We start from the raw sequence: 25,277 nt of genomic DNA, 5'->3' as shown, positions 1-25,277 counted from the left end.
TCTCCTAATAGGTCCTAAAGGAGCACTCCAAGCAGATGGAATTAGATCCAGTTAGTGCATGGTTAGGTAGAGCAGGGTCACAGGGGGCATGTTTCAGAGAGCAAGTACTTCCTGTCCTTTCCTTTCCCAGCCTGCCCCCATCCCCCATGCAGGCACCCATACTGAGCGCCTGTCCCTTCCCCCGACCCAGCCCTGTTTTCTCTGACCTGGGTTTACAGGGCACTGAGATTGACATTTTCAGCTATAAGCCCACGCTGCTCACCTCCAAAACCCTAGAGAAGATCCGCCCAGTGCTCGACTACCGCTGCATGGTGTCTGGCAGCGAGCAGAAGTTCCTTATCTGCCTGGGGGTAAGTCTACAGCTGCCTTCTTACCTAGCCTGGGGTGGTGGAACCTCGCCTCTGTCTGTGGGAATCTGAACAACTGCCTACCACAATTGGTGCATGTTCTTCTTGGCACTAAGGAGCTGGGGCTTTGACCCCAGCTTTGAGTTAGCCAAGTGTCTTTCATTCTTTCATTTATTCATGCATTTGCTTATTCATCTCTACATTGCTAAAGTGAACACTACCTCCTTTCTTGTCATATGGAATTTCCTAGGCTAGCAGGATGGTTAGCGGGCTAATCTGGCTTGAGCCCATGCAGCTGTTTCTTTCCAACACCTCCACCATCCCATGTCATCCCTTGTCTTGCAAAGACACCACCTATCCTTACTCTGGGGCCCTTGGAGTCTAAAATGAGGTGAGGGAAAGCCTTGGCAGTTCTATATCTTACCTAATTAGGTAAAGTCATCATTGCTTTCTTTCCACTCTGACTTGTCTTTCTGTATAATTTTATCTCTTCTTGCTCACTTACTTTCTCTGTGTCCTCGCACACTTTATCTTTTTCTCTTTTTACTTCCTCCTCCTCTGCTCTCTGGACCCTTCACCAAACCCACCTCAGAGATACACCAAGCTGGATCTTTCTTGAAGGCCACTAATTATGAACTTAGGCCTTTTGAATGGTGCTCTGGGTCTGTTCCAACCACCAGGACCAAGCCAGATTACTCCTCCTCTTCCACTGAGGCAGTGCAGGACAGCACTATCCTTATCACTGAAGTATAAGTGACTAATCTCTCCAAGACATTGTCTTCTGACATTTTCAGCTTGTAGATGCCAACTAAAAGCCCTTTTGAGAACTGAGCCTCTCACCCACTAATCTCCATGCCTGCCTGACTCGGCCCTTTCTCTCTCCCCATAGAAGTCCCAGATCTACACGTGGGATGGCCGCCAGTCAGACCGCTGGGTCAAGCTGGACCTGAAGACAGAGCTACCCCGGGACACTTTGCTCTCTGTGGAGATTGTTCACGAGCTGAAAGGGGAGGTCAGAGGTGGTTCTGCTCACGTGTTCTGATCCTGCCAGCTAGGCAACTGGGGCACAGCTGAGCCTGGCCTTTTTCCCCGAGTTAACTGGGTTACCTTGCACGTGGTGCTTGTCAGGGCCTAGGGCCTGGGGAAGGCTTTGCAATTATTCCTTCTCTTCGAGCAGTTGCTCTAAGCCACAGTATATTCAGGCAGGAAGGACCATAGTCTCTATGTGTATAGGAGGAGCCCTTGATCCTCTCTGTGCATCAAGAGTCCTGTTGGAGCTACTGGGTTTTTAGCTGCTGATTTAGTTTTTGACCAGAGATCTGTTAGAAAAGAAGCATGAAGAAGCATTGTTATTTCCCATGAGCTTTGGGTATTACAGCCATACTGATGACTCTCAGAATAGTCAGTGGAACTGTTGGCAAGGGTGGGAAGCCAGGTCCTGGCTGGAGTACCATGGTGGCAGCCTCACTGGGTTTGAGGTTCAAGGGGGCTCATTATCCAAAACCTCAGATATCTATTCAGAAGCCTGGGCCGATTGGTGCTGAGAACCAGCTGGGAGGGAGGCAAGAGAAATATCCTGGGTTTTAAAGTCCTTCCCCCAGCTGTAAGTAGAATGGAGGCCAGCGTGCATGGTGGGCAGAGTGGGCCCCAGGCCAGTGCCTAGCAGGGTGGGCAGTGTACTTATCCTTCTAGGGGAAGGCCCAGCGGAAGATTAGTGCGATCCACATCCTCGATGTCCTTGTGCTGAATGGCAGTGACGTGCGGGAGCAGCACTTTAACCAGCGGTGAGACCTGGGCCCTGGGGGAGGGAGGGAGGGGTGGGCCAGAACAGCTCTGTGACAGCAGCGTCTGAGGCTTCGCCCTCCACCCAGGCCTCCTCTGCTTAAGGGCATCCTTAGTTTCCCTCTACTACCCACTGGCTGGTTCCAAGGACAGAATGGGAAATTGATGTTGGCACTTCAGAGTTTGTTAGAGCTTGGGCCCTGATTGTCATGGATACCAACATACTCCATTTTGCCACAGCTGTTCAGATTAGTGCTGATGTTTGTGTTAAGGTTGAGCAAGAGGGCAACCTTATAGGGTCTTCTCCTGTGAAGAACATGTCTTATGCTTGGGTGGTCCTATTTAAGTCCACAACTGGATTCCACAACTCCCACAGAGGCGCTTTTGTTCATGAATGGATGCCTAATCAGTTGCTAGAAAAGGAGGGATGTCTTATACTGCCATGATGCTAATGTCACTCCTGAGTTGGTTCATCTGAGTGGGTGTACTGTGGTATCTGTGGTCTGGGGTGATGGAGCAGACATATCCAGTAAAGATGATACTTGAAGTGACTGAGCACAGCGAAGGTACACATCGGGAAAACCAACCAAGATGTAGCGAAATTAGAGGTCAGAATCCAGAGAGAGGGGGAGGATATGCATAAAGACATCAGTGGAGAAGGGCACGGTGGGCTTCCTGGGGGAATATGAGTGCTGCCTCTTGGAGCAGTTTTGCTGCAAATTCAAGCGTCTTCTCCCACTGATGCTGTAAATATGCCCTGGGGGTGGGGGTGCTGGTGGAAGCACCCTTGCTTGCCTCTGAGAGACTCTGTTTGGATTGTAGAATTCAGCTTGCTGAGAAATTTGTGAAAGCTGTTTCCAAGCCCAGTCGGCCTGACATGAATCCTATCAGGTGAGCATATTATCTCTCTCTCTCCCAAATCCCCCTTCTTCATTGCTTCTTTCTGGCCAATGCCTGCTTCCCTGTCCTGTGGGGGATGGGAAGGCTCAGTGGAAAGGACCAGGCAAGGTTGGCATTAGAGGGAAGAGTGCCCTTGAGTGATTTGTTTAGGGGTGCGAGGAGGGGGCTCGTTCGTCCCAGAATATCTCCCATCCTGCCTGTCACAGTGGGTGAAGCTCCACAGGAGATTCATTCCTAGGGGTTAAAGCATCCTTATTTAAGACGTGCTTCTGAGAGCGGTAACACACCTCGGGAGTCACACATTCACGCTTGAGTATCATTAGCATATCACCTGGCCTTTTCATTTTTTTCAGGTAAGAAAAGGGTGCTGAGGGAATGGGAGTTTTTGAACATGAAATAGAGGAGGATGGTTTGAGGGAGTAAGATCCTTGGTGCTTGGGAAGAAGGCCAGGGTTTGTCGCCATGTTAGGTAGTGTGAAAGTTCTAGGCCCCTGAGGGAGGAGAGGAGGATGAGAAGAGTTAAGGAGCAGATAGGTGGAGAACAGACTTTTCCAGGCTGGGCCGAGGTCTTAGGTTATTGCCTTTGGGGCTTCATGGGACTAGAGACTGAGATGTATATTTATACTTTATCAAAATAATTTTTATTTTTATCTTTAATAGAAATTTACTTAGTTAAAATTAAATCCAGTAGTGAGAATGCACTTTATAGATGTCTTCTAAAAGTGCAACAGCAGTTTCTTCCTGTGCTTTAAAATGGCCTGTCTGCCAGGTCCTGAGAGGCAGCTTCCAAGGACCCTGCCTCCGTTGCTTGTGGTCCAGTTGCTGAGTCTTGGGGACCTGACCCAGCAGCAGCTCCAAAGGCATGTTCAAGGCCCCAGAGGTGGAGGGCGGGGCGCCAAACCAGGAGCCCTGCATCCTGGGTAGGGGCCTCCCCGCCCCCCTCATGGTAATTGGCCTATTAGGACTATTTGGAAGTAACTGCTACAGGAAGGCCTAAAATCCATGCAGACAGACCTGGGCAAGAGCCTGGCCCTTGGTGTTCTTGCCTTTGGTAATGGTGAAGGTGACCTGGGTGGGAATGCTGGCAGAGACATCGTTTTCTGCCAGACCTTCCTCTTGCTCCCGCCTATCTTCCAGAACCACAGTTATAGTCTGAGGGGATGCCTGGCTGCTCTGAAACCTAGAGCTTGTCTTTGTAAGACATCACTTCAATGGGCTTGGGATCCAGGCTAGGGGTGCTAGTTCTTGGCGGGTTGGGTAGTGTAGGGGCCCAAGGCAGAGGATTAGGACAGGCACAGCCTCCTGCCTACCAGCTGCTGCCCAGACAAGAATGTGCCCCCAGGAAGCCTTTGTCCCCTCTCCATCCCTCTACCTACAGGGTAAAGGAGGTGTACAGGCTGGAGGAGATGGAGAAGATTTTTGTCAGGTGAGTGACTCAACCAGGGTAGCTCAGGATTTGAGAGCAGTTGGGGTGGGGGTGCAGCAGTGTCCAGGATTCATTCTGTTTTTTTGTAGATGGGTTGGAGGTGGGGTAGTGAGTTGGCCCTGACGGGCAGCCTCTACCCCCCACCTCCTTTGCCTCAGCGTGGCTTCGCTGCAGCCAAGAGGCCCCTGGCTGAGAGCTGATTCAGCACCCTGTCAGGAGGGGAGCAGGGCGGGTGTGTGTCAGGCAGAAATACGGGCTCATTGATGCTGTAATAGTTACGATTGTCCCTGCGAGGGGCAGAGCAGCAAGCTGCCTGAAATACTATAAATCCCAGCTCCTGGTGCTGACAGAAAAATTGAGCCTGGAGGGGTGGAGGGGGCATAACTGCTTCCTCACATTCTTAGCAGTGTGAGGGGTGCTCAGATCTGGGGGGTTCATCCTGGGTGTGCGCCTGCTGTGGCCACGGGAGCTGGGCCAGGTCTCAGTGCTCTCATGTTAACTCTTTAGTGGCCACAGTGATGCCATAGGTGGTGGACTGACCCAGTGGCACCCATGATCTCAGATCTTATCCTTACTGGTTCACCTTAAACCCCCCAAACAGTAACAACATAGGAGGGGCATCTGTCACTCCCCTGCCTCCATTGCTTGGTTGGAAGTGCAGAGCCCAAATTCTAAACCCAATATTGCACTAGCTCACTTGCTGTGTGGCCTGGAGCAACTCAGGTCTCTGCCTCAGTTTCTTACACTGAAACAAGATAAAATACTGTGTTTGGTCTGCTTTTGATATTAGCTAGAGACTAGTGTTAGGACTTTCTCTCTCTCTCTTTTAACGCACACACTCACACTTCCTGTTTGCACGCCTACTTGGGAAATCAGGTTAGAGATGAAGATCATCAAGGGCTCCAGCGGCACACCGAAGCTCAGCTACACGGGGCGAGATGACCGGCACTTTGTGCCCACTGGCCTCTACATTGTCAGGACAGTGAATGGTGGGTGATGAGTAATTGTTCCCTGTGCCTCCTTCACTCAGCCAGGGTGAGTGGCCCAGACCCTGGCTGAGCCAGAGCCAAGGGCTCCCTACTAAGATGAGTAGCAGCCAGGCTGGCATTTATTTGAGGTGTATGTTGGGAGGGACTGTGTTGCCTGAGCCTTTTCTGTTCTTTGGTGAGTCCCAGGGATTGGGTTGGGGCTGGGGAGAGGAGCTCAACTTATATATGCACACATGGTCTCCTTGTGGTAGGAAAAGGGCCTTCTGGGTCGGCAGCAGCACATCCAGAAAGCCAAGCTTAGCCATTTGCATCCCATATAGAATCCCTTTTCTTCACTGCCCTCTGGCTAATAAAGTCCTGCTGCCTCTGCCCAGGTCCCAGAGATGTTGCCCTGGTGGCAGGATGGCAGGACTGGAGTAAGGTTATTGAGAAGTAATTATCTTAGTCAAACTCCTGGGGCCCCTTTGGGCTGGTGATAAAGGCAGCATCCTCACAGGCTGTTCTCTGCCTGCTTTTTTTGGGAGGGAAATGGAAGTACGGGAATGGAGGAAGGCACACCCCTGCACTGGCCTGACCTATCCCCCATGGGAATTTTGTGTGTTTTCTGGGCTTCCCCTCTTCCCTATCAGAGCCATGGACTATGGGATTCAGCAAAAGCTTCAAGAGGAAGTTCTTCTACAACAAGAAAACCAAGACCTCTACCTTTGACCTCCCTGCAGACTCCATTGCCCCATTTCAGTAAGTAGCCCTCCTCCAGAGCTGGCCCCTCAGCAGCCCTGGGTACTCCTGTCAGGACGCCAGCCAGCCCTCTTGGGGAATGCCCTGGGTCCTGAGATTGACTACTGCCCCCGCAGGGACTCCCCTGAGCATGGGCTGGGTGTCTCCCCAAAAGGGTGGGGATGGTGCCTCCCCCCAACCCCTTCTTCACCTCTGCCGCCCACACCAGGGTGTGGCTGGGCCTGGGTAGTAAGCTCAGTGAGAGGAGAGTGATGCCAGGACCTGCTTTGATGGTTTGGGGTCCTGGGTGTGAAGGGCACCACCCTGGCAGGGCATCTGCTCCATGGAGCAGCCACTGGTTACATGACTTTCTGACGCTGGCCTGGTGATGGGAACATGCTGAGGGCCCACAGCCTTGCCCCTCAGGACTTAGGGTTCTAGCTGTCCCTTGTCAGGACCCAGTGTCCATTTGCCAGATTGTTGTTCATAGATTTTGACAGTAGCCAGCAGCCTTAATGTGCCTGTAATTAGCCACTGACACTAGTTTCTGTCACCACACTAATACTGTTGTATTAGAGCAGCACAGACAGACCAGGAATATCAGTAATTGTAGGAATCCAGTTGGATGCAATTAGCAGTCACAGCTGTTTGTTGGGAAAAGCTGGTTCTAGAAGGCAGGGAGGAGGGACCTACTGGGTACCTTTTGGCTGCTCAACTGGAGTCACAGATAGACCTTCCCCTCTCTGCCCCGATTCTTAAGAACACCCATCCCCTAAGTCAGTTGCCAGGGGTGAGATGGGGATCTCTTGGTCCTGCTTCACCTGGGTGCAGCCCTTTGACCTCCTTTCTCCTCCCCAGCATCTGCTACTATGGCCGGCTCTTCTGGGAGTGGGGGGATGGCATCCATGTGCATGACTCCCAGAAGCCCCAGGACCCAGACAAGCTGTCCAAGGAGGATGTCCTCTCCTTCATCCAGACGCACAGCGCCTGACAGCCTGGGGACGCCCACCCCTGCCGAATGGCCCGTCATTCCCTGTCCGGGCGCTCTGCCTGGGGCCCACAGGACTGGTTCCTCTCCCATAGTGGAAAGGGACTGGGGAGCACAGGCACTGCAGCCTGGCCGTGAGGGGTGGGTGGTCTCCTCTGCATCTCCCTTGAAGAGCTGTCAGGGGCCTTCGGAGGACACTCACGTTCCTTCTGGGACACCTTTTGGACTTCGCTCCCCTGCCTGGGAACTGTCTTCCCTGCCAGGACTCAGCCTGAAGGACGCGCTCCTATGGCGGGTTTGAGGTCAGGGCCCAGGGCACATGGGGCTGGTGGAGGACATGTCAGAGAGCAGCAGGGCTTTGGTTCTGCCGGCCTCTCCTGTATCCTGTAGACTCACTTTTCTGAGTTGCAAGCATTGCCCTGAGGGCGGCCATGCCCCTGCTTTGCCCAACTTTTTCTTGGGCCAACCCTCATGGGTGGAAGCCCACTCTAGTGAGCTGGCCAGGAGCAGCTGCTGTACAAATCAAGGTTTTGTTTCTTTGAACTTGCTCTGTTTTGATGCCAAGTTGGAGAAAATTTTCTTGTCTCCTCCCTGACCCCTGTCCTGTTCTTCCCTGGAGTTCTTCCCAGCCCAGACCTCTGACAGTCCCGCAGGCCGGGAAGGGAGGCATGTGGGCCCCACATCCCTGACACCACATTGGGATGCAGGTAGTGCTGTCTTTGTGGATGTGACTGCCTCCTGGGGTTGTAGAGCCTTCCTGGGCCCCAGCCCCTTTTGATCCGAACCTTGGGCAGCTCTAGAAGGGGAGGAAGCGGCCTTGAAGACTTGCCTTTTTCTATGTGCCAGCAGCAGTGGCCCCACCGTAACGGGGGGTACCTCCCGGGTTGGGTCGCACCCAGCCCTCTGGCAATCATGGCACCCCTGTTTGCCACAGCCACCTTGCTACCCTCCCCCCCCCCTTTTTCTTCCTCAGTAGGAGGTACAGTCGCTTTTGTTCTTTTGTGGTCACTCCATTTCCTCTGTCTTGGCGGAGGGGGACGAAGGGAAGCTGGGCAGTAGCTTTGGGTGGGGGAGGGCACCTGTGGTTGTTTTTAATGGGAAATACCTCTCAGAGATGCTCATCCAGGCTCCCTAGGGCCCCATCCCACTGCTACACTGGTTTCCATGGAGACAGGGCACTGAGGCTCCCCATGAGGTTGGAATTGACTCCACCTCAGGGGTCTCCAGCCAGCCTCCAGCCCCTCCCCCCAGGTTGGCAGCAGCACCGCTAAGATGCTGTATTTCCACCCAATTCTGGGTATATCAGTGTGTCTTGCAGAATCCTGGGTCATTAAAGATAAACATATTTTTAATGCCTGTGTGGCTCTGTGCTGGGGCTGCTGCTGTTTGTCCTCGGTGCTTTGTGGTCTGGGACTGGCTTGGATGAAACAGCTTGGGCTGGAGGTGAAGGGGAGGAAGCTCTCCTTGAAGAGGGGAGAAAAGAGGGTTTGTTTAACCAGAGCCTTGTCCAAGCTCAGGGCTCCCAGGGCTGCTGCTTGCTGCTTGCTGCTGGGGAGGGAGCCCAAGGAAGAGTCGGGAAATTATGCAGCTCCTGTTAGAAGAGAATGAATGAACCTACAGCTCAGCAGGGCAGGGAGGTACCTTCCCCCTTAAATAAATCACACAGCTTACTCCGTGGTGGTACTGTGACAATCCAGGATCAGTCTGTGTGACTAAAATAACAGAGGCGTCAGACCAATTAGTGTCACTAGACTCGGGGGAGAGATGGTTTTGCTGACCTCTGGCCCGCCTCCCCTCTTCCATGGCTGCACTAGGGGAGGCACAAGGGGGTGGGGGCCGTGTAGGTGCTCATGGTGCTTCCCTGTCTGCTCCAGGCTGGAGTTTCTCACCAGTGCCATCACTCTGGTGCAGGTTTTCCCCGGGAGCCTGCCTACACTTTGCTTGGCTCCTTTCACCCTGGCCCCAAGGGTCCGTCCTTGATGTTTCAGTCTTAGCTCCCAGGGCAACTCCTTTCCTTGTTTTTCACTTAATTGGAATAATCTCAGCGCCCAAGCCCTTCATCCTTTTGGTTGCTCTACTCTGCTCTTCCTTGCCCCAGCCTTCCACTGCCAACCCTCCTGGCCCCTGTGCTTGGAGTAGATAGAGTTGGGGGGTGTGCTCAGGGGCAGCAGGTGATGTCTCTGGTTGCTGCTCCTGCCTCCCACTCCGATCAGCCCAGCCCCTACTGCTTCTCCTTGCAAACCCTGCCTCATTTACTGGCCACTGTCACCATAAGTCTGTCTGGTCATTACAGTGACTCTTGCTGCCCACTCGCTCTGCCAGGCCTCACCAGCCCTGCCTGCCTCTTGAAGATGGATTAACTCCTCACTCCTATGGGACTGCCACAGGACCATTTCAAGTCCCCAAGTTGCCCTTGTCTGCACAGGCTGCATTTTGTCTGCCATAATTACAGGCAGTGGCACTCAGTGGAGGGCAAGACAGTGTGCTTGGTGGGGGTGGTAGACAAGTGGTACAACGTCTGCCTCTCGGCCCCAGCAATGCCCCAGCCCTGAAAATGGCTCCCAGCATAGTTTTGGCTTGGCAAGTGCTTCTTGCCACCTCCTTATTCCCCACTTAAGCTGGGGGCTCACCTTCACAGCCCTCCTTCTCCCTTCTTTGTGAGTTCTAAACCAAGAGCTTTCTCTCGAACATTTCTTCCTTCATTCCTGATTGCCGCCCCCACCGCCCCCCAGCTGCAGTCAGACCATGACATTTACTCAGCAGACAGGAACAGCGTGGATGTTCTTTATTGCCATTCCCTTGGGCTAAGGGAGGGGCCAGCACACAGTCCTTCTGGAGACCCAGGCCCCATAGCAGGACCAGGAGGCAAGAGGGGCTGGGCTGACGGGAAGCCTTGCTCCAGTGTCTGGGTCTGGGAGAAATGCCCCTGTACCTTGGTCCTCCTAAGGCTTGAAGGGCCTGCTTGGTAGTGACCAGGGAGCTGAGGGGAAACGTGTGCTGACTGGAGAAATCTCAGGCTCACATGGTCCAGTAGGTGTAGACAAGGGTCAAGAGGACGAAGATGGCCACAGACAGAAGCATGTTTTTCCGGTTCTCCTGCCGAAGCAACTTGAGCTCCTTCTCTGGGAGGAAACAGGGTGGTAGACAGGTAGGTTGGGCTCATCTGCCTTCTCCTCTCCCACCAATGGGTACACACAGTGCTGAGGGCAGGTGTTCCTTCCCAGCCACTTCCTTATTCATAAAAATGGCTCTGTCTTTGATCTGCCTAGATCCTCACAACCTTTTGGCTACAGATCCCTGTCCAAAAATGTCCGAACACCCAATGCTGCTCAACCACTTTTCTTCAAATGCAGTTGAAGTTGAGGATGGAATATATGAGGGGGTCACCAAAAAGGCCACCCCTGAAAGCCAAGCTAGGTGGTGGTGTGGCATCACCAGGTGTGAGTCCTCTGACGTGTCACTGGTGGGCTCTGTGGTGCTCATCCTTCCAGGATGTCCCCTCTGGCCAACTAGGAACTCAGAGCAGCTGAGACCACCTTGGGCCTGACACTGGAGTAGGTGCAGGGTGGGGCCTCACCACCAGTGCTTCCAGTCCTGCCCTCTGCTGGATGCCCAGCTAAGCCGGAACTAGGGTTGCTAAGAGGAGGCAGTTTGTGCCCACAAGGTAGTTGGGCTCACCTCTAGAGGAAGCCAGTCCTGCTACTGTACAGCCACACTGTACCCAGTCATCCCCTTGTGTGACACGCAGGCGACTGGTGCTCTATGAGGGCTAAACTGAGCAGCGATGCTGCGGTTTTGTGTGAAAATTGCTAGGCTTGAGGGAGGATGTATGTCCTACTCCTACTAGTGTGAGGGAGTGGGGAAAGACCTACAGACCAGCTCTGGGCGGCCAGACTGAGCCCGTGGTGCAGGTAGATGTGCAGGTGTGTGTGTTTACAGTATTGATTTAAACTGGTCCCTGTGGGAGGTTTCCTGCCATCTAGACTGTTCTGGAGCTGATTCTTGGCTAGGTCTGGCCCTCAGGGAGAGAATAACAGACAACTCTGAGGAGCCTCTGCAGATTATTTCCCCACCCAGGCTGTGGGGTTGGGGTGGATCCAGCAGCCTCCCTCCAGCTCCATGTCCTGCCTGGGCTCTACCTTGCTCTGCCCCAAGCGCCCAGAAGGTGGCAGCATTGCTCCACCCACAGTAGCCCTTGTACCCCCGCACCCAAATGGGCGGTTCATCCTTCTTCACTCTGGCCCCTCCAGTCCCCACTCCCATCGCAGAGTTTTCATGGGAGGGAGTGGAGGTTTGGGAGAAGGGGGCAGGGAGGACAGACCTCCCAAGCCAGGGTGGATGTGGGAGTCTCTTCTGGACTGGGCTCAGCTACAGCCATATGCCTTCATCCCACAGGCTCTCCATCTCCCTTGAAACAAAGGAACGAACCTGCTCTTCTTCCAGGCTGCTAGGCCTACAGTGGGTTCCTGCATCCTCCTAGGGGCTGCTCCCTCTTGAAGAACCTCCCTGATCCCCATGACCTTGTGGGCTCCCTGGGCGTCTGCCCCTCCTGACCCTGGGACTAGGGAGTAGGGCTGGGAACAGAAGGCCCTTTCTTACCATAGTTGGAGGCTTTGTTCATCAGGCTGTTCTTCTCCCTCTCCAGAGACCTCCTGTGAGCAGGAAGGAGTTCTATGGCTCAAGCCCTTTTCCTTCTTTCCACCTGAGGGCAGCTGGCACACCAGGGCAGGCTGGACAAGGGCCCAGGTCTCCAGTGGCGGGGGTAGGAAGGGGGGGATGGAAGCTCAGGGCCAAGGCTCCAGGATATGTGTGAGGGGCCAGAGGAGGGTGGGGGCAGGAGCATTACCTGGCCTCTGGGCTCAGCTCGGCCCCATGGAGCCTAGAGTTCACAGCTTCCAGGGCTCTCTGACATTGCGACAGCTTCTCCTCCAGCCCATCGATCTGAAACATATGGCATGCCCGGCAGAGATGGGTAGCAGAGCTTTTCAATCTCAAAACAGTTGGGATCCCGGGATGGGGAGGAGGGAGCCTTTAGGAGGCTTCTCGGACAGCCCCTGCTCCGCCCAGCATCACTGTTTTGCCGTCCTCTACCTCCTCCTGTTGCAGCCTGGGCCCCACTGGAAATGGCTATGGGTGTTGCTCAGGTCCTCACAGTTGCCCTGACCCTCCCAGTAAAGCATGGGTTGGGGACAGATAGGAGCAGCCCCTCAGTCAGCTGTCTCCCCAGCACACACCCCAGTTGGAGCACAAACAGGAGCAAGCAGAGCTCCGAGCGTGTAGGCGCGCGCCACACAGGCCTGTCATAGAAAGAAACGAGATGCTGCGGGAGGCTCTGCCTTTCCACGGCACTCCACAGTGTGGGGCAGTGATTAGACATCTGGGGGCCAAAGCACAGAAGAACTTTTTGCATTGACACACTTATCTTAAAGTAGTCTAAGTTGTAAAAATATACATTTTTCCATGAGAATCAATAAAAATTAGTATAAAAAATGCAGCTGAAAAACACTTCTAGTTCTTTTTGACTTGATTCTTGTGCAAAAACATTGCCCATCATCAAGGTAGCTGTAACAGGTGGGGCAAAATAGCTAAGCTCCTGAAAGGCTGCTTGCCAGAGGGATCAGTTCCCCCATTTGTTTTGATCACAGTTTCAGAGATGTGTTCTTGGGGAAACCATTTGAGTTGTGGGAAAATAATTCTGTAAAATACTAGACTGGATCATCCAAAACTGGGTCCTGGTATCACACATTTGGCTGTGAAAGTTCATCTGTCTGTCCATCTGTCTCCACGTCTGTCTGATGGCCACCTCTCTGGGCCTGCTCTGCTTGCACCTCTGCCCTGCTGGCGGAAGCCTAGATTTCAGCGGGTGGGAAGGTTCAGAGGGCCTTGTGTCCCTCACAGCGGCTGACAACAGTGCCTTGGGTCCCCATAATACTCGATTTTCCATCTGACTTTATTCATTCTCACCACATCCCTGGGAGCAATAGCAAATGTGACCTTTATTTCACAAATGGGAGAACAGGCCCCCAAATGGAATGACTTTTCTGAGGGGTGAGAGTGGAGTACCCCTCTCCTTATAGGTCTCAGCTGATTCTCTGCTCCATTCCCTTCTGGAGTAGCCCCTGCAGAGACTGCAATCAATGACTGCAAGTATGACTCCCAGAGTCCCAGGCAGGTGTTCTGGGGCCAGTGTCAGGAGAATTGCACTTGAAGTCTCTGGGCCTTCTGCCCCCTCTCCCTGGCCAGTACCCATCCTGGCCACCTCTGGGTCAGCCACTTTCCCTCATCCCAGTGCCCACCCCAAATGACACACCATCTCTCCCCTTCCCTGCAGCCCCAGCCCACTGCCAACTCCAGCGCTGGAAGACAGGCCCTGTGGGAGGGAGCAACTGCAGAGCCTTGAGTTAATTGCCTGGTTAATTGTGGCATTTCCCTGCTAATGGGCACCAAAGGGAGGGCTGTCCTGGGAACAGGAGCTGGGGCCTGTACCTGGGGAGGCCAAAGCCTGTCCTGGAACCTGTGCTGTAGAGAAATGAACACTGGGGAGCCAGGCTCAGGGAACAGCAACAGCCTGATGCCACTGTTCGTGGAGCCAAACCGGGAGGACCAGGTGTTTCAGGCCACCATGTGGCCCACCCTTCACAGCAGCACCCCCAACACACAGCCCAGCCCCTCAGCACCCTTAGACTTGCTGTTTCCATCCATGGTACAGAAACCACAATCAGGGTACCAAATGCTATATTGGGTCCCAAACAAAGGGTAATTCTTAAAGCTCTCCCTCCTCCATAAGGCCTTCTCTGCTGCCCTTGGCTGGAAGGGTACTGCTTCCTTCCCCTGGCAAATTAATCAGTCCTCCTCTCATGAGGCTGAGTGCACACTGTCATCCTAGCTATGGATGTCCAAACCTCATCTTCCCAAACTCTGGGAGCCCCCAGGGCAGACAGTATAAACCTGCAGCCCGGGGGTCACGTCTAGCCCAGATTGGCTCATTCCACTTATGTGACTGCCTGGCCTCTAAGGATGCCTGACTTTGGCACTCCTGTCCTAGAAGGCATGGTGGCCATCAGTCTCCTCTTTGTGGCCATCACAAGGCCTGGCCAGCTGCAGTCTTTGTGGTTGTAGCCATGGAGGAATGGGTAGGGCTGGGTGTGGGGCCAAGGGGCTGGGGATGGATTTAGGCCTCATGTAGCAACTGGAGTCTGAAACACTCCCCGTGTGTTCACAGAACCTGGAAGCAGCTAGGAGGAGAAGTAACTACACATGCACACAGATTACGTACTTTGTGGATTACCCAATGCAAGTCTTAGTCCTAGGTTAGATTTCTCCCTGTCACCCCTTGGGCCAGGCCGTGGTTTGCGTGTCATTCTGGAAGCAAGTTGGGGATTTCCAACCCTAAACACTTCTGAAAGGCTACCAGGTGCCCGAACAAGTGGTAATTGGCTCAGAGCAAGGCCAGGAACTCATGCTAAGCAAAATCTTTAAATCGAGGTTGGCAAACCCCAAGTGGCCAAGCCAGTCTGCTGTCACGCTCTGGGCAGGGCCTGCAGAGCTGGCAGTCGGAGGCCTTTATCTGAACAAGCCCAATTTATCTGCAGTTCCACTGAATATCCCCACTTTCATTTACCACTTTTTAATGAGGCTTAAATGGACGAACACAAATCAAGGTTTTAGGGACTCAAGCTCTAACCTCCCTCTATGAATATTTATGTCCTGCTGACAGCTCTCTCTGATTCCCTTCTAAATAGCAAGTTCCCTTCTTTATAACCCAGCTGCTTGATGTGGGCTGAGTGAGGAGAGGCTGAGACTGTCAGGAGGCTCTTCCGTAGGTCACAGACCCATCCTCAGAAGGTGACCCCGCCTGCAGTCAAACACCCTGCAGCATTTGCTGAGGCGGAAGCCAGCTCTCGGGCAGCTGTAACAATGGGTACAAAGATTCCAGGTGAGCTCCTGGCTGCAGAGAAGGCAGGGAGGGTCATGAAGCATCTTTTAGTTGTGACTGGGGTCAAGAGTGGCGACTACAGAGTGAAGCTGGCTCAGTAAGATGGGCCCAGAAATGGGGGAGAGGACTCAGAAAGCGGGCCTTAAAGGAAGCTCCTAGTTGGATTTTCAGTCAACTCTCAATGACATGCACATGCATTATATACTTTGTGGATTCCCCAGTGCAAATATATAGTCCTTGGTTAGCTTTCTCTCTGCCACCAGGCTAAAAGCAATGGAGGACAAGATAGCCAGGACCAGGAGAGAAGGCAGGGGTTAGGACCAGAATAAGGAGACAAATGTCAAGAAGATTCTAGAAGCATAAGGGTCAGAGCTGAGCAAACAGTTGGGAGCCAAATGCCTAGAAGCCTGAAATCGTGGGTCCTGAAAAGTGTGGTAGTAAGGAGTGTGGGCTCTAATCAGGTGCTCAGCTTGCCGCTCACTTGCCGATATCTAGGTGACTTCCTTAATTCGGTGCCTCAGTTTACTCACGTGTAAAACAAAGATAATAATGTTTCATATTTCAAAGAGTTGTTAGGATGATATGAGGCAATATGTGTAGTAAGGTGCTTAGAAGAGTGCCTAAGACATAGTAAGAGTTCAGTAAATGCTATCGTTATCAGAGAAGGTTTTCACTGGATCTTTGTGGAATAAAAAGAAAACTGAGTTAATTTGTGGCAAGAGAAAGAGGTAGAAGTGAGGGTGTGCGATGGACAGAAATCTCCATTGGTCACTGGCTGGCAGCGGTGGGAAGGGGAGCCCCTTTGGCTCGGATACGGCCATCTGAGTCTATGGAGGGATTCAGTGGCGGGGTCGGGAAGGGGGCTGCAGGATCAACCATCAGAACAGCAACCCCTCTACAGGCCAGTGCATCTAGCTGGCTCAGGACCCAGCATGCTGGGAACCTCATGATCCTGCCCGGAGATGAAGCCCGCTGGTCTGGAACCAGCACCAAATTGTAGAGGCTGGGCCTGGTGGAACCCGAGGATGAGAGGCCTAGAGCAGTGTCCAAGGGCAGAACAGACTCATGTGTGGTCTGGGCACCAGTGGGCATCTGAGGATACCTGGAACAGCAAGTGGAGCCTAGCAGTTGGAGACTGGATTCAGCCACACCATAGCTCTACGGGGCCTGGCATCCAGCTAAGCTGGGAGCAGGAGTGCAAAGTCCTAGGACTAAGGCAGAAAGAGGCCCCATCAAAGAGATCGGACCAACTCCAATGGGAGGAGAAGGTTATACTCTGGAGGCCAGGAGGCTGCCAGGACTCTTGCCTGACAGGCCAGACAGAGGATCAATTGGCAGGAAGAACGTGGCTGACCTGAGACTGGCTCAGGTGCCAGGACTTTCCTGGAGCTGTAGTGGGCAATACTGCTGGCTGTGACTGTGACAGGCAAATAGGAACAGCCAAGGTGGGCACTGACACAGGGCACTCATTCAGGCAGTGCAGGGGCAGAGAGTGGATGCCGGTGGTGCACAATGTTAGGAAATGTCCCTGCATTATGTTTATATTCACAAGACCAAGTGTCTGTTTTTATGCAGGGTAAAAGAACATCGTGTCTGAGTCACTGAGATGACAGTCAGTAGGTGAAACACAGCTACGAAGGGACCCAAGGAAGTCAGAAAGGCAGTGGTGTGAGCTCCCTCTAAGTTAGCAAACTGTGCCTCTGGAAGCTCACAGTGCTGAGGACCTGGTAGGTTTTGTGTAAATCTGTTGTGCAAGCAGTTCAGGGGACCAAGAAGTAGGTGGTGAGCATGCAGGGTGTCCTGGTGGGAAAGTCTGTTCTTGACCCTGAGACCAGCAGCGGCTAAAGCCTGCCCATGGGGACTGCTGGTCCGAGCCCAGGCAGGGAAGACGCAGAGCATTAGGGGAGAAGGGAGGAGGAAAAGGAGGGAGAGAGAGGTTTTTAAGGTAGGGAGTGCGAAGGAGCACCCCTCAAGGAGGAGGAAGTTAAAGGTGCCAGGGGAGGCCCTGGAGACTGGGTCCAGGACGTCTGTACTCGAACAGGAAAGGCCCAGGAGGGGTTCCACCGCAGTAAGGATGAGATCTGCTGCCTTTCTTAGCTGAGCACAGACTGGGGAATCGGGGCCTGGTGGGCAGCTTCGAGTGGGCAGAGGAGCAGGCTCAGTGAAGAGAAGTATAAGACCGAGGATTCTCCACAGAGGTGGGGATGCTTCCTGCAGAAGAACGTGAAGATCTGAAGTCAGCCCAGCGCCAAGGTGGGCAGAGGCCTGAACCCAGCCAAGCAGGGCCATCGCTCCCGCTGGTAGGTACCAAGGGAAGAAAGGGCTTCTTCGTTTCCAGTCATCGGGGCAGAGACTCCTCCGTGACCTTCCCCGAGGGCCCCGCCCTCAGATGCAGCTCTGAGTGCTGTGTGCTGCAAGGTGCTCCACTAGCACATCAGCAGCCCCGCGCCAGCTAAGCAAAATCCCCTCTGCCACCTGACTTGGGGAATAACACCTTATCCTTGGAGCTTTAGGGATGTCTCCCTGGGGTCCTATACACCATAAAACTACTGTGTTAAGAGAAACTGTAAAATTCTCTGAAATCCCCATGAGGCATCTTTTCAGGAGTATGGAGCCTCCTGGAATTGAAGCCCTGAATGAGGCCTCTTCGGGGGCAGGAACGGGAGTACCAGCTCACGTACAGATAACTGCCCAGCACACTGGTCAGGTCAGGCCCCAGGAGGGCCAGCTCCAGATGGTGGCTGCTGCTGCAGGAGGCCTCACTTGAAACTTTTATTCTGCCAACAAGAACGAGCCACAGGCTGTCGCTCTCCTCGTGAAGGTGGCTGAATGGCGCTCCCACAAGCACTGGACAGCCTGGGAGGGGGCTCTCCACACTCCCTAAGGAGCCACTGTCTAGGCCCAGACTTTCTTCTGGGAAAGGGCAGAAGGCACCGCAGGGCTGGGCTGTGGGTCACACAGCCCTCTCTGCTTTCTGGTTTAGGAAGTCGTTTCTGGTCCTGCTGGTCTTGATCTCAGGAGCTTCTGCCCTTGAGTGACAGAAGTTGCTGAAATGGGTTAACCTCAGGAGTCAGGCAGTGGTCATGGGGCAGAGCCTCCACCTGCCTGGCCAGGTCCTTGCTGGGCACCAAGACCTAATACAGAGCATGGTGTTGGGGTATCTGAGTCCAACTCAAATCACGGAGTTCCATGTGTCTGGATGGCGCGGCATGAGTCAAAGCAGCCTCCGGAAGTCAAAAGTCCATACAAAACTAGACCACAACAATCCCAGTAGCAGCCAACACTTCTGTAGCACGCACTATGCCAGGCACTGTAGTCAGCGCTTCCACTGAGGCACAGAGCGCTCACCATAACCCCATGACGGGAGCGGCAGGATCAGTATCCACCGTTTTGCAGATGAGGAAACCTGGGCCATGGAGATGAAGTAATTTGTCCAGGGTCACACAGCCAGCACAGGGGGGAGCTGGGCAGTCCAAGTGTGTGCTATTAGCCACCACCCCGCATCGAGAAAGCAGAGAAGCACCAGCTCCGAACCGCTCTCAGTTCCTGGGTCCACCTCCACTCCTACGCCCTGGGCTAGGCAGACTGTGGGCAGCTTCGGGTATGCCACCCAATGTCTCCATCCACTCTGCAGAGAAGGCACTGGCCCAGTTTTACAGAGAAGCAAGATCCCTGCCTAAGGTTGTGTAATTGGGAGGTGGCAGAACTGGGGTCTGAATCTGGGGTTTTCTGCTTCAGAGCTTATGTTCTTTCCACCACTTCAAGCTCTTTCTCCAAAATCCGTCATGAAAACATTCATGACAAAGAAGGGTTCTGTGGTACTAAGCTATTCCACATCCCAGTTGAAGCCCATCTAAGCTTGCTGATTTGGCTCCAACAGATTCTCGACTCTGAATAATCTTGTACAAGGGCTTTGCTTGGTCTCTGTTCACGTAGTAACCGATACTCCCCATGAGGGAAGGACCTGATTGAAATCTGTTTGCTTGGAGACAGTGAGACAGGAACATTGAAGACAATTACCCTCCCACTCCCAGCTTCACAAACATCCCAGGCACCATCCCCCAAATTACCTAAAACAAAAGCACCCTGCAAAATTCCCAAAACAGATCCAGTTTCTAGAACGAAAAAGGTGGGCTAGCTGGCCCTGATAAGCCCTTCATTCCCCAATGGGTATCAAAGCCTTTCTATTCACTTGCTAATTCACAGCCCAGAGAGTGGCGTCAGCTGTTTCATCTCCAGCCCCAGCAGCCTGGGAACTGGATTTCTTGAAATCCACTCATTTTCACATGTCAGGGAGGCCCCAGGACGTTTATTATAATGGGTAAAGAAGCCAGACGCCTGGCCTGCCCAGATGGTCTCTGGCAAGAGCGCTGGGGCTTTCCATCTGGGGCCTTCAGGCCACACAGCCAAGTTACACGGGCGTCACAGGCCTCAGTTTTCCAGATGACCAGCCTCAAACCCCAAAGGGCTGATTACTCTGACACCGCTTAAGGGGTGTTTCCCTGTGGGGGCAGAAAACAAACCTGCGCCCATGGCTCCCCAAACCCTCAGGCCCTGTGAGAAGTTCCTCTCTGGGGCCGAGCAGATGAAGACGGTAAACCTTCCCAGTTTTTAATCAATGAACAATTTCCAGGAAAAGCAGAGAGCCAAGGGGCTTGTCTTTCCTCTGGGGAGTCACCCCTGCCCCAGGTCAGGAAGTTGAGGGCCGTGCTGAGGCCCATGCAACCCCAAGACATTCTGGCATGCTGAGCAGCTCTGTGAGCAGAGGCACGGCCGTCCTTGCCTGAAGCCTTCAGCTGTCCCTGGGCCAGAACGTTGTTTGGGGTTTGTTTTCTCTTCTTCCCCCAATATATATTTTTTGATAAATTAGCAAAAGCTTCTTCATCGCTGAAAGGCTCAAAGCACTTTTCAAGAACTGGCATCCATCCCGTGCCTTATGAATTCATTAATTAAGATGCTGGCAAACAGCCACTCCACACATGCTGACATCCTGCCGCGTTAGGTAATGAGGTTTTAGTCTCCTGACCCCCGTCAAGTGGAGCGGAGCCAGACGTAAGCTGCTGAGAGAAATCACCTGCCCAATGGCGACCTGTCGCTTGAGCCTGGCGACAGGTGAGGCTCATTTAATGGTCAGTGGCCCTTGAACAGTCTCTGCATGCTGCGAGCCTTTCTGCCAGCCCCTGGCCGGGCAGCTCCCCAGCAAGGTGGCATCCCGTCACCTGCCCCACTGTGGCCACCTAACCTATGACTGGCAAACCACTCAACGGGGCCCAGATGTCAGGGGTGAAGGTTCAAGTGCCTCCTCCAGCCACTCAAGCCAATTCCTAAGTATTTATTGACAATCCACTAAAGCTGCTTCTATGCCCTGTCTCAGAACACTGCTAGTTCCCCTCGGCCTTGTGCATGGCCTGTTCCAGAAGTGAGCCTGTCTCCATCCACACTTTGTGCTGCTGTCCTTAGGGAGCTAACAGCAGTGGCCGACACGAAACAAACTGTCCTTTCCTCCTGGTGCTCATCACGCCTAAGCCATTTTCTCCCCTTGACCTACGACCTCTCCTTAATCGTCACTGATCCAGGCCTCTTTTTCTGATAAGGATTCCAGTGAATTTTAAATGACTCCCATTAACTTTTACTCCTTATAGCAGATATTATTAGATGGCCAATACACCATCAATTCCCAACCCCTCCTCCTTTGCCTCCCTCTGCCTTATAGATGTTAGAAAAGCTCACCAGATGCTTTCCAAGCCTCACTGCAGCTAGGGATGGTCATGACCCAGTTCTGGCCATTGAGATGTACCAGAAGTCAGCTAGGAGACTCCTGGGAAAGCTTATACTTTGCTGATAAAAAGGACCAAGAGTGCTGTATTTCCTTTCTCCTTCTTCCTGACTTAAAGTTGGATATGATGACTGGAGCTGTGGCAGCTATCTTGTGACTAAGAGGAAACAGCTAAGAGAATGCAGCAATACCAGCCCTGACATAGCTGGGCTTTTGAACCAATGCCAGTAGCCACCTACCTCCAAATTTCTTGTTATGGGAATATAAGTATTCTCCTAGTTGCTTAGGTCACTGAGGCCAGTTTTCTGTAACTTGTAGACAAAAGCTTTCCAAACGGATACATTTTTGTCCTTTTTAACCAAGGGACCAGATTTAACCAAGTTATCTCCTTTAAGATGTCAGCTAAGATATTGCACATGTGTTAACTTAAAACCAACTGGCTTTTGAAACATCTAAAGACACCAAATTGAATGGGCCAGCTGTGAAAGAAAAGTACAATGACCACAGAACAGGTCATTATTATCAGAGATTAAAAAACGAAAACAGGTTTTACATCAGCCAAAATCCTATCAGTTTAGACTGAAATGCAACCTCTCCCTCAGCTAGAATTCTTCTATCAGGTTAGACTGAAATGCAACCTTCCCCTCCTCCCACACAACATTAAAATCAGTACCGGAGCTGGGGATTTCTCATCTGAACTGTAATTCTCTCTCGTTCTTCAGAATTAACTCTCAGAAGCTAAAACTCATAGCCAGTTTTTTCCAACTCAGAGATCTCACAAGGTGGCAAATGAGCTGGATAAAAAGGCCGTGAGAGAAGCCACAAGTGGAGGAGGCTGGGTGGTGCTTGGCTCTCCTGGGAGGTGACTGCCCGGTACAGCTGGCCCGGCCAGCACTGGGGGTGAGCGCCGCCTGCTCAGTAATTGCTTCATTATAACAAGTGGAGACTGTTTGCAGGTGCTGAGATCACTCACTTGTGGGGGTTTTATTGCACTCATCAGATTAACAAACATTTTTGATTAAATCACCACTTCATTGGCTCTGAGCACACGACTTTTAATAAGAGGACAATATCTACTGCTACGGAGCATCAGTGCACATTCAATACTCAGATCCGCTGGGGGCAACGGAGCGACAAGGTGGGGAGACAGCCAGATGCCAAGCTTTTTTTAAGGCACACAGTTACAGATCTCAGATCTTAGAATATCCAAGTAGAGCCCAAGATGGCAAATGTAAACATCTATATTGGTATCAATAGGGGGAAAAAAATGGGCCAATGTGACCGGTAAAGGCACCAGGAGAGCACACGCCCCACGCCCCTTAAAACCCATGTCAGCCAAACAAGACATCTGTGGTCTGTATTTGCACCACGGTCAGTGAACCTGTAACCCCCGGTGAAGCTCAAGTCCTCCACGTTACAGACGAGGAAACGAAAGTCTAAACAAGAGGGCTGACTTAGTCATGATGGGAGGCTGCAAAAGAACTACAAAGGCTACTAACGAGAAAGCTCTGTTCGTTGATCATGCACCTGTGCCAGCACGTGCCAGGCACCTTCCACACAGCGTCTCATTCAGTCCTCAACACCATGCTGCGAGGTACGCTGCAATCTGCCGGGGAGCCCGCAGGCCCGCCACTAAAGCACACTGGCCCCTTCTTCCACAGTAAGGGTGCTGCAGCTGGGCACGCGGCCTCCTAGCCAACCAATGTGTTTCCCAGCTCCCCCGTGCAGTTAGGAGAGGCCTCGCGTCAGCTCACATCTCTGCCAATGGAAAGTGGGCACTCCGGGCCAGGAGTGTGAAGACAGTGGGTGCTCTTCCTCCACTTTCTCTCTTTCCCTGCCAGTGGACACATCAATGGGGTGCGACCTGGTTTCATTCTTGAGCTGACAACAAGGCCCTGGGGGACGGCAGAGTCACAAGATGGAAGGAATATGGCAGACAGTCCTGGTACTCTAGACCAAGGGGTGGCCAAGTACAGCCTATGGGCCAAACACAGTCTACTGTCTGTTGTAAATAAAGTTTTATTGGAACACAGCCACACCCATTAATTTACATCCTGTCTACTTTTGTGCTAAGATAGCCCACCAAAGTATAGCTGATTCTCCTTATTCATGGTAGTTACGTTCTGTAAAGTTGCCACCAACAATGAATTAGCAAATACTGAACCAGGTTAGGTTCCTGTGAGCCTCTGATAACATTTTTATCAACTGATCAATACAAAAACTTGTTTTTTGTGTTTCTGTTTAAAGGGACCTTATTTAATACACATTGTTGACTCACTAACATTGAGCTCGCAGCCAACGGCACTACCACTCAGCCCTGAACAAAGCTTATGTCGCGCATATTTTCTCTGTGAGGCATGCACAGCCTTCCTGCACTGAGGAAAACGAGGCAGTACTTCAGCACTACACTCGAGGGCCACTTTGAACAGCAAAATCACCAACAAAAAGCACAAAAATGCAAAAAACATGGCCCTAAACAGACCACAAGAAGGACACATTTACAGTCTAAGAGCTGAAACAAGAAGACAGAGCATCACCTCGTTCCTTCTTAGCTGGCTACGTGGGCCTCAGGTCATGGAAATTTTCACGGCTTTGAGTTTGTGAATTACTGCAAAAGTGTCGCGAGTATTGATTTGGGGGTTACAAATACATTTTAGCAAGCAGGCAAATTCACAAATACAGAATCCACAGATAATGAGAATCAACTGCAATGTGGTTCCAACAGAGACCACACGGCCCACAAAGCCCAAAATATTTACCATGTGACCCTTTCCAGACAATGTCTGCCAATCCCTGCTCTAGCCTGTTAGATAGAAAATAAACTGTCTTGTTCTTGAAGCCACTGCATTTTCCGGTTTCTCTGTTATAGCAGCTCGTCATGTCCTAATACCGGCTGTAAGGTCTATGGTCTTCTCACTACATAACGCCATCTCACTTTACCATCTGCATTCTTTTAGAAGGAGATTCACATTTCCATCAACCTTTTTTTCCTACCAAGTAGGCCAATATTTCTCAAGGGGTGGTGCTAAAACCTCCTGCATCAGCATGCTTGTGTGTAGATTGTTAAAAATGCACACCCGAGTCCTACTGAAAGACTCAGGGTGGGGGAGATGCCAACTCTCCATTTTTAACAAGCTCTACAGATGAGTCTTAACCATTCTTAAGTTTCTTAGCCTGCATGCTCTAAGGGAGCTGCAACACAGGAGCCAAGATGCACTAGAAGGCAAATCAGCTGTGCTTGATTCTTGCTCCTCCACCGCAGTCAACCCGGGCTCTCCCTGAAACTTCAGTTTCCTCATCTGTTAAGAATCCCACAGGCGTGTAGTGAGAATCCACTGAGAATGCAAATCCAGTAGCATCCAGCAGTTGCTCCATATGCATCAGTGCTCTTTCCCTTCCACATGCGGTAATTTATTTTCAAGCTCTATGGGAACACCACCATTCCAGATTTCTCTACCAATTCCCACAGGTTCCCAAAGTAATTTTCAAACTACAAGCTTCAGGACTCCAGAGGAAAAATTTCCCATCTTAGGGGATATTTAAGCCACTAGTAACGTACCAAACAGTATGGTCTCCCTCACCTTTGGGGATCCCCTCATTCACAGGTCTCCACTCCTTTGGGGGCCCCCTCACCTCCCAGTGCCCGCCCCTTTTGGGTACTCTTATTTACACGTCTGCCCTCAGGGCCTCCTGATTTCCGTGTCCCGCCCTCTTTGGGGCTCCCCTTCACCTCCATGTCTCTACCCCTCTGGCGGTCCCCTCACTTTCCGGCTCCCACCTCTGGCGCCCCCTCGGGCTCCCCAACCTCCGGGTGCCCCATGGGGCCCTCTCACGACCCTCGCGTCCCTCCCCCAAACCCGCGTCGCCTTCACTTCCTCCCCTCGGCTCCTCCTCCAACCTGCAGCGGGGCCGACCCCTTACTCCGCCGCCGGGAGAAGGCAACTAACCCTGCGGCCCACCCGCCAGGGCTCCCCTCACCTCTAGAGCGACGCCCACATTCTCCCGCTTCTTTTTAGTCATGTTACTTGCCGGGAGCCCCAAGTCATTATTGGACGCGCCCACTGGTGGCACCACGCATGCGCAAATACTCGTGCTTCTCCCTCATTGGTCGCCAAGGCGGCGGGCTGTGGGTGGTCCGGGAGGGACAATGACCCGCCCAGGGGTGGGGCTTCTCCTTGTTTACTAATTCAAAGCCAGTTTACAGCACTGAGAGTGTTTTTTTTCACCCCATCTTCTGTGCCCTCCATCCTTGTAGTGACCACCCTGCCCAGTTTGAGACCTACCCCCAACCCCCCCGCATTCAAATTCTCTCCAACCTTCAAGGCCCATCCTGAAGCGCTGCTCCTCCAGGAAGCCCCGCCTTGAGCCCCTTGGCCTTTTGGGATCTGATGATGACCTTCTGTTGCTATTCCTCCT

At 52.5% G+C, this 25,277-nt stretch overlaps 2 protein-coding genes across 2 annotated transcripts in view; one reads left to right on the top strand and one right to left on the bottom strand.

The window, feature by feature from the left end:
• CMTR1 (cap methyltransferase 1) overlaps positions 1 to 8,501 on the top strand; it is a 55,356-nt gene extending 46,855 nt beyond the window's left edge. Inside the window, exons 17-24 of the mRNA XM_046639058.1 lie at positions 219 to 350; positions 1,237 to 1,359; positions 2,040 to 2,131; positions 2,952 to 3,020; positions 4,408 to 4,455; positions 5,332 to 5,444; positions 6,074 to 6,182; positions 7,020 to 8,501. Coding sequence (XP_046495014.1) covers positions 219 to 350; positions 1,237 to 1,359; positions 2,040 to 2,131; positions 2,952 to 3,020; positions 4,408 to 4,455; positions 5,332 to 5,444; positions 6,074 to 6,182; positions 7,020 to 7,152 — 819 coding nt within the window. The 3' untranslated portion in view covers positions 7,153 to 8,501. The remainder of the gene's footprint in view (positions 1 to 218; positions 351 to 1,236; positions 1,360 to 2,039; positions 2,132 to 2,951; positions 3,021 to 4,407; positions 4,456 to 5,331; positions 5,445 to 6,073; positions 6,183 to 7,019) is intronic.
• Positions 8,502 to 9,919: 1,418 nt separating this feature from the next.
• On the bottom strand, positions 9,920 to 24,922 carry CCDC167 (coiled-coil domain containing 167). The gene is made up of 4 exons (XM_046639059.1): positions 24,840 to 24,922; positions 11,996 to 12,090; positions 11,749 to 11,801; positions 9,920 to 10,271 (listed from the first exon to the last, which is right to left on the bottom strand). The coding sequence occupies exons 1-4, from the start codon at positions 24,879 to 24,881 to the stop codon at positions 10,168 to 10,170; spliced, it is 294 nt and encodes a 97-aa protein (XP_046495015.1). The 5' UTR covers positions 24,882 to 24,922; the 3' UTR covers positions 9,920 to 10,167.
• Positions 24,923 to 25,277: the final 355 nt, after the last annotated feature.

The sequence above is a fragment of the Equus quagga genome, chromosome 15 (assembly GCF_021613505.1).
Source record: "Equus quagga isolate Etosha38 chromosome 15, UCLA_HA_Equagga_1.0, whole genome shotgun sequence".
Lineage (NCBI taxonomy): Eukaryota > Metazoa > Chordata > Mammalia > Perissodactyla > Equidae > Equus > Equus quagga.
This window is presented reverse-complemented; position numbering and strand designations above follow the sequence as displayed.

Bases quoted from the DNA above. Each gene is read 5' to 3' on its own strand.
- CCDC167 (XM_046639059.1), bottom strand. From the start codon at position 24,881: ATGACTAAAAAGAAGCGGGAGAATGTGGGCGTCGCTCTAGAG. The intron at 12,091-24,839 runs GTGAGGGGAGCC...CATATGTTTCAG, and splicing joins ATGTGGGCGTCGCTCTAGAG to ATCGATGGGCTGGAGGAGAA. The intron at 11,802-11,995 runs GTAATGCTCCTG...TCCTGCTCACAG, and splicing joins GAGCTGAGCCCAGAGGCCAG to GAGGTCTCTGGAGAGGGAGA.